The sequence below is a fragment of the Ovis aries genome, chromosome 5 (genome assembly GCF_016772045.2).
Source record: "Ovis aries strain OAR_USU_Benz2616 breed Rambouillet chromosome 5, ARS-UI_Ramb_v3.0, whole genome shotgun sequence".
Classification (NCBI taxonomy): domain Eukaryota; kingdom Metazoa; phylum Chordata; class Mammalia; order Artiodactyla; family Bovidae; genus Ovis; species Ovis aries.
The window spans coordinates 59654168-59661201 of NC_056058.1; the positions used below are offsets into that span (position 1 = coordinate 59654168).

The 7034-nt window shown below is 51.9% G+C and overlaps 1 protein-coding gene across 10 annotated transcripts in view; it reads left to right on the top strand.

Annotated features, from left to right (window-relative positions):
- The window catches only part of NDST1 (N-deacetylase and N-sulfotransferase 1), an 83603-nt gene extending 77418 nt beyond the window's left edge, over window positions 1-6185 (top strand). For 7 of the 10 annotated variants that reach the window (XM_060415916.1, XM_060415912.1, XM_060415915.1 and 4 more), the window contains one exon: window positions 1082-1278. In XM_060415916.1, coding sequence (XP_060271899.1) covers window positions 1082-1237 — 156 coding nt within the window. In that variant the 3' untranslated portion in view covers window positions 1238-1278. The other 3 variants (XM_015096147.3, XM_042250985.2, XM_060415919.1) reach the window with 3 other exon arrangements.
- The last annotated feature ends 849 nt before the right edge of the window (window positions 6186-7034 follow it).

Below are 7034 nucleotides of genomic sequence, written 5' to 3' on the forward strand. Positions count from 1 at the left end.
AGTAGATTTCTGTGTATTAATTTTGTATCCTGCAACTTTACCAGATTCATTGATGAGCTCTGGTAGTTTTCTGATAACATCTTTAGGATTTTCGTTGTATAGTGTGTCATTTGCAAACAGTGATGGTTTTACTTCTTTTCCAATTTGGATTCCTTTTCTTTCTTTTTTTTCCCCTCTGATTGCCGTGGCTAGACTCCCAAAGCTATGTTGAATAAAAGTGGCGAGAGTGGACATCCTTGTTTTGTTCCTGATTTTAGAGGAAATGCTTTCACCTTTTCACCATTGAGAATGATGTTAGCTGTAGGTTTGTCATATATGGCCTTTGTTATGTTGAGGTAGGTTTTCTCTATGCCCACTTTCTGGACAGTTTTTAATCATACATTGGTGTTGAGTTTTGTCAAAAGCTTTTTCTGCATCAATTGAGATGATCATATGGTTTTTATTCTTCAGTTTGTTGATGGGGTGTATCACACTAATTGACTTGAAGATACTGAAAACTCCTTGTATCCCTGAAATAAATCCCACTTAATCATGGTGTATGATCCTTTTACTATATTGTTGGATTAGAATTGCTAGTATTTTGTTGAGGATAAAGATCAGAGCAGGAATAAATGTAACAGTGACGAAGGAAACAGTAGAAAAGATCAATGAAACTAAAAGATAGGTCTTTGCAAAGATAAACAAAGTTGATAAACCATTAGCCAGACTCATCAAGATAAAAGGGGGAAAGGGTGTAAATCAATAAAATTAGAAAGGAAAAAGGAAAAGCTGCAACCGACACCACAGAAATTCAAAGGACCGTTGGAAACTACTCTCAGCACTTACCTGTACACCAGCAAAATAGACACCCTAGATGAAAGGGACAAATTCTTAGCAAGGTACAACCTGCCAAGACGGAACAAGGAAGAAATAGAAAATAGGAACACACCAATCACAAGTACTTAAGTGGAAATTGAAATTGTGTTTTAAAAACTCCCAACAAACCAAAGTCCAGGGCCAGAGGGCTTTACAGATAAATTCTATCAAACATTTAGAGAAGAGTTAACAGTTAACCTTCTGAAACTCTTCCAAAAAATTGCAGAGGAAGGAATACTCCCAAACTCATTCTGTGAGGCCAGCATCACCCACCCTGATACCAAAACCAGATGAGGATACTACCACAGAAAAAAGAAAATTATCAGCGAATATCACTGATGAACATGGATGCAAAAATCCTCAACAAAGTACTCTTGATTAATTCTCTTTTCTCCCAAACACGAGTTTTGACCTTGTGCACTAGTTTGGTGCTTTACTATATGTTTTCTTTTGAAGGTTACCATTTTGAAGAAGGTTGTGAATAACTAGTGGGAGTGGGCGATGATGGCAGCGGGGTGCTGGTTTTCCAGAGGCAGGGGCGGGGGTCACTCCAGCCAGCACATGACCAGCGTCTGAGCGTCCCTTCCTGTTGCAGTCCCGTGCCTTCCTGAAGGACTATTACCGGGACCACAACGTCGAGCTCTCCAAGCTGCTGTACAAGATGGGCCAGACACTGCCAACCTGGCTCCGGGAGGAGCTGCAGAACACCAGGTAGCCGCGGCCCCCACCGGGCTGAATGTGACGGCAGGGATGGCCCGCCACACGCTGAGCCAGGCTGACCTGCAGAGCAGGGAGTGGGACCCGGCTGGCCAAGCACTCACAGCAATACTCCGCCACAGCCCGGGCCAGCCAGGAGGAGAGCCCAGGCAGGTGCCCACGTGCCTCAGAGCATCCAGCACGCCGTCGGTGGCCTCTCGGACCTCCCTTGCCACCTGCGGTCCGTTCCACTCACAGTCTTTCATGGGGAGGCCGCTTCCTGTTGGTGGAAGGCCACAGGCTAGTAGGAAGGAGGCACAGGACTCTGTTCTCTGGCCCTCACTGTGTCCTACCCACCGCGCTCTCCCCATCCATTGCTCCCTGCCCCTGTAGGGCGTCCACTCAGTATTAGCTGCCACGTCGTCTCTGTCCTCCTGACAACAAGGACAAGGGTCCAGCTGGGGCCTCTGGCAAACCAGGGAGAGAAATTGGACCTGTCACTGACGTTTCAAGCCAGGCTCTTCAGAGGGGTCAGCTGGAAACCCAGAGGCAGCCACAGGCGGGGTGTGAGGGTGGCCGCCTTGAAAGAATGCTGGACCTCCACACCCATTGCGGCCCATACCTTTGCATCTCATCTTCCCGCTTTGGGGATAGAGCCGCTGGTTTATACAGTACCCACCCGGTTCTCAAGGCCACCTTCAGGGCCCCACGGGCACTGCCATGCCATTTGGACCCAGAGACCCAGTCCTCAACCCTGCCCCCTCTCTCCCCCTGGGATATGACATGCGTGGTGTTTCCTGTGGTAAGAGACTGAGGCGGTCGTGGGGCCGGCTGTATACATGCTCCAGTGTACATTTGTTGCCCCCAGGCCCCTGGCTTGACCCCAGGCAGATGCTGGACAGAGTTGGTGAGACCACCACCTCTTCCTGACGCCAGCTCCCTGGGGCCGAGGGTACCTAGAGCTCCCCTTAATCTCCCAAGTACTAAGAAGCTAAAGTATTTTAATTTTTTTTTTTCTTGGTGCCAGAGTTTATACCCTGGGTGCTGGGGTTGCACTGTGTTACATATATATATATAACTGTGTATATATATATATATATATATATTATATTTTTTTGGTTGGGTTTGTTTTTAATTCAGTCATATAGAATGGTGGCAAGCCCCAGTCCCAAAGGGTGTCCTATCTCAGTGCTAGAGCACGGGATCGGGGCGGGGGGTGGTATGTATTTTCACGTGTGGGGGCCTCAAGGACACAGAATGGATGTGCCCTTGGAAAGGTCAAGTGTCATGGCTGCCCGGCAGCTACTCCAGGGGAACAGGGGTTGTAAGATGCAGAGGGAAGACCTGTTGTCTCCAGGAAGTCTGCCTTCATGAAGTGCAGTGATCCTAGGGACTTCTGATCAAAGGAAACAGCCAGGCTGAGGTAGGAGACCCCGGGGCTGAATGCTGGCCTGTCCCCCTTCCCCTCACATGGTGCTAGGTGGGGAGCTGCCCTGGGAGCTTGGGGCCCCCCAGGACCCCCCAGAGCTGTCTCCAGCCCCTCTGCAGACAAGTGGATCTCTGGGCTAGTTTCTGGTGGGGGCCTGCTCCTAACCCCCTCTTAACAATGTGAAGTGACTAAGGCTGGGGTGCCTTTTCCCCAGTCCCTCCCACTGCCAGTTCAGCTTTGAACTGACACTTCGGAAATCCTTTCTAGAGAGCCTGGTCTTTGTTCATAGGATGTTGGGGCTGAGGAGTCCCTCAACGGGTGTGGACACAGCTCCAGAAAGGGGAGGGGGCCTCCTGGGCTGACGTCACAGAATTGACTGGGAGCAGGGCCAAGAAGCGAACTTGAGGCTCCCGCTTCCATGCCCAGAGCTCCTCTTCCAATGCCACACTGCCTCTGAGCCTGTCCTTGGGACCCTGCCCTGCCAGGTTGCTGTCCCTCCAGCGGTCACGCCTTTGGTCATTCCAGGATATGGGGACAAACCACTCCTTCCCAGCCCGGTGCCTTCTCAGTCCCAGATCTGCATTCCTGTCGTGCTCGCCCCACCTCAGAAGGCCCTTCCCCAGCCTGGAAACCTGGATCTTGGTTCCTGGGGTCTCCGTGGAATGGAGAAGTGGAGTGTTCTGCCGAGCCGGCCGCATGTGGTTCTCCCGTCCCCCGAGGGAAGTGTTCCCATTATGCTTTTCACGGGGCCTTAGAACCTGGCGCTGCCCGCCCGGCGGGGGCTGAGGAGCAGAGTGTCTGAGGACTGGGTGGCATGCCTGCGTGCATGCTTGTGAGGACTTACTTGCACCAGGAACCAGACTCCCAGAGCTGGCAGTGGCTTCCGCAGTGCAGAGCCCAGCCTTCAGTGCAAGGCTTGTGTTCTGTGATGAGGACCTCACAGCTCCCACCGTCTGAGGTCTGTCCTTGAGGGGCGGGTGGGTCCGGTCCCCTTCTCCTCCGGCCTGAGGAAGAAACAGGCAGGTTTGAGACCCTGAGGGAGCAGAGGAAATCCTAGGGACTTGACCTGTCACGTGTTGTAAGTTTGTCTGGTCACTGCTACTTTTTCCCTTCCCACTAAAGGAATTTGTCTCAAGGACCCCCCTGCCAGGACTTGGAGGTACTGGGGAGGGGAGAGAGCCCTAGGGGCTCTTTGGCTACTGAGTACACAGATCCCCCTGAGAGGGGAAGAAAACCAGAGGTCAGTGGTGCAATGTCCTCTGCATCCTCCATGTCACTAAGTCACTGTCTGGCCTGAAAACAAGAGCAGAAACTCTGCCCCCCTTCTGCCGTCTCCTCCACACGCCTGTGCCCCAGGCTGGGAGCAGGTGTGCTGTGTCGCCGGGGTTCTAGAGCTGCCCACGGCAGGCGCCTTGCACTTGGAGAAAGAGTCTGAGGTGTAAGGATGGGTCTCTTCTGCACCTCTCAATAGGAGCAGCCAGTGCCTCTGGGGCCCAGCGAGGGAGCAGTGGTCTGTTCCCAGCAGGAGGAAACTGCTGGGCTGACCTGCAGAGACCAGTTGGTCCCAACATGGAGCTGTCCCCACAGGTATGTTAGAAAGAGCAAGTAAATGTTGTACCCAGTATTCTATAACTAACTCCCACTACCCACGGTTTAGACTCACAGTGAACATTTTGCCACATTTTTGTATCTTTTTGTCTGTACACTTTTTCTGAACTAGTTTAAAAGTTGCAGTTATCATTAAGACTCCACCCCAAATACTTCAGCCTGCATCTCCTAAGAGATAGGTCATTTTCCTTCAGTTGGCCCTCCATCACACCCAGGACAACAGTCATTTCCCAGCAACATCAGTCCCTATTTAAAGTTCCCCCAAATAACTTATGCCTGGTTTTAGAATTAGGACCTAGTTAAGGTACACAAGTTGCATCTTGGAAGTGTGTTTTCTAAAATCTCTTTCAAGCCAGTGAAGTTTCCATTCTGCCCACTTTGGTTTTTAAATGACGTTATTTCTGAGGCTCGACGTCCCGCAAGCTGATCTGTTTTTCAAGGGGTCTAGTTCCTCTAACCCTTGTACTGGCAAGGGTGATTTAGGCTATGGGGAGTGTTACCTTTTGTTGCTGACTTAAAAACTTCAGTCCCTTTGCTGTCACCTGTACCAAGTGCCAAATCAACAGAGGGGCTGGCCAGAGCTCCTGGAGAGGCCGGGGGAGGCAGCTTCACGACTGGGCTGGGAGAGTCTAGAAGGAAGAGGCCGCACGCGTGGAGGCTGGGCCTGCTGGAAATGAGGCATCTTGGACTCATAAGGTCCTGTGTTTTCCTTCTGATCCTGGAACTGGAAACAGGGCACCAAATAGTATCTCTTTTTCTCTGTTTTGCATCTCTGGGTTTTCGCTTCCTGGAGGCCCATGGTCTGTGTGCATGAGGGCAGAGCCGCAAGGATGCACCAAAGAAAGGGGAGGGCGCATTGCGCAGGCCGCGGTTAGGGAGAAAGAGCGCTGGGCTGAGGCAGGAGATGTGAAGTTTTGTCCAAGTCGTGTGCACCGAGTAGCTCAGTGACAGTTTTCCTCCCAGGGGCTTAATTTCCCCATCTAGAACAAGCAGATGGGGCTGCAGCATGGGCTTTTCAGACATCGAAGAAGGAAGGGGTCTGCTCTCGTTGAGGTGGGGATGGAGGCCCCCTGCTCTTGAGGCAGTGCTGGGCTTCTGGCTTGCTTGCCTGGCTGGGGCTGCCTGTCCCCATGGCTTCCCTTCGCCAGCTCCCACCAGGGAGAGCCATGGGCCTCATGTGCAGTCAGTGTCGAGGGTGCAGGGAAGACTCTGGCTGTGTTTCGTCCTAATAAGTTCATCCCTCCCTCCCTCCTCTCTGTGGCCCTTGAGGAGAATGAGGGCGGTGAGGGTTTTCTATGACTGTGCTAGCTTTTATTATCAGCAAGAGGGCTCCTTTTGTAATTTGTGCATGAAATTCATGTCATTTCCTGGGGAGAGAGGAGAGTGCTGACTGAGAGGGTGGGGGGCAGGTTAGGGGAACAGGCAGAGGTTTCCTTCCTTTGTGGGTGGGGAGGAGAGAGGAGGGTGCTTCCCCACTCAGCTGATCAGGGCTCTCAAACCAGCCGTTTTGGGTTGTGTTGAACGTGGGAACCTTCCTCCATTAATGTACAATCTTGAACTAACTGCTAATAAAGTGGGGTTCTGTTTGTACACCTTGGTCACATCTGTCTGTCTGATCTTTTTTCAAGGCCCACAGGAGTGGGAGAGAGAAGGGTGTTCGCACGGTGGCTGCCGTGGCCACCCCTGTAATCACAGTGACTTTATCAGATCGAAGACCAATCCCACAGAGGATAAGCCGCAGCCAGTAGGGGCCTGTCCCAGGACAGCCAGATGGGGTCTCTCAGGTGCCAGAGAGCTCTCAGGCACGCTGGACAATAAGTGCTGGAGTTCTGTGCTGCGAGGAGCCTCTGTCTAGAGAGAGTTCTGCCCTCAGCGTGTGATGTGATTGAAGACAAGTCACCCTTACGCTTGGATCTTCAGTTTCTCTCACCTCTTAGGGGCGTGGAAGGTGTTGGGCTCAGTGGCCACTCTGGAGAGCTTGATTCAAATGCAGATTCCCTGTCTGTGCCCCCAAGGGTTCCTCCGTGGCAGATGCATGTGTGACCCGAGCACCTGCATTTTAACAGCCTCTCCAGCAGACTGAGGCGCCCCACTCAGGAAACCCTGGTTCAGATAGGTGGCTCCTGCAGGTTCTAATTCATGAATTCCAATTAATTCCTCCTACTGCCCAAGAAGTGAAAACTTTGGATGAAATGAATGATTTCCTAGTTCTCCCTGCTTGGTTGAGGTCAAGTTTGCGGGGGCGGGGCAGAGGTGGGGAGCAGAGAGGCAGAAGCCGCTCCCTCAGAGGCCGCTGGGGAACTTTACAAAATGCACATTCCCAGCCTCCCCCAGTCCTGTCCACTCAGAACCTCTGGGAGAGAGATCCAGAAATGTGGCCTTTAAACAGTCCCTGCCTCACAGGAAGGTATGGGGACACTTGAGTCAAGCCACCAAGGGTCATCCT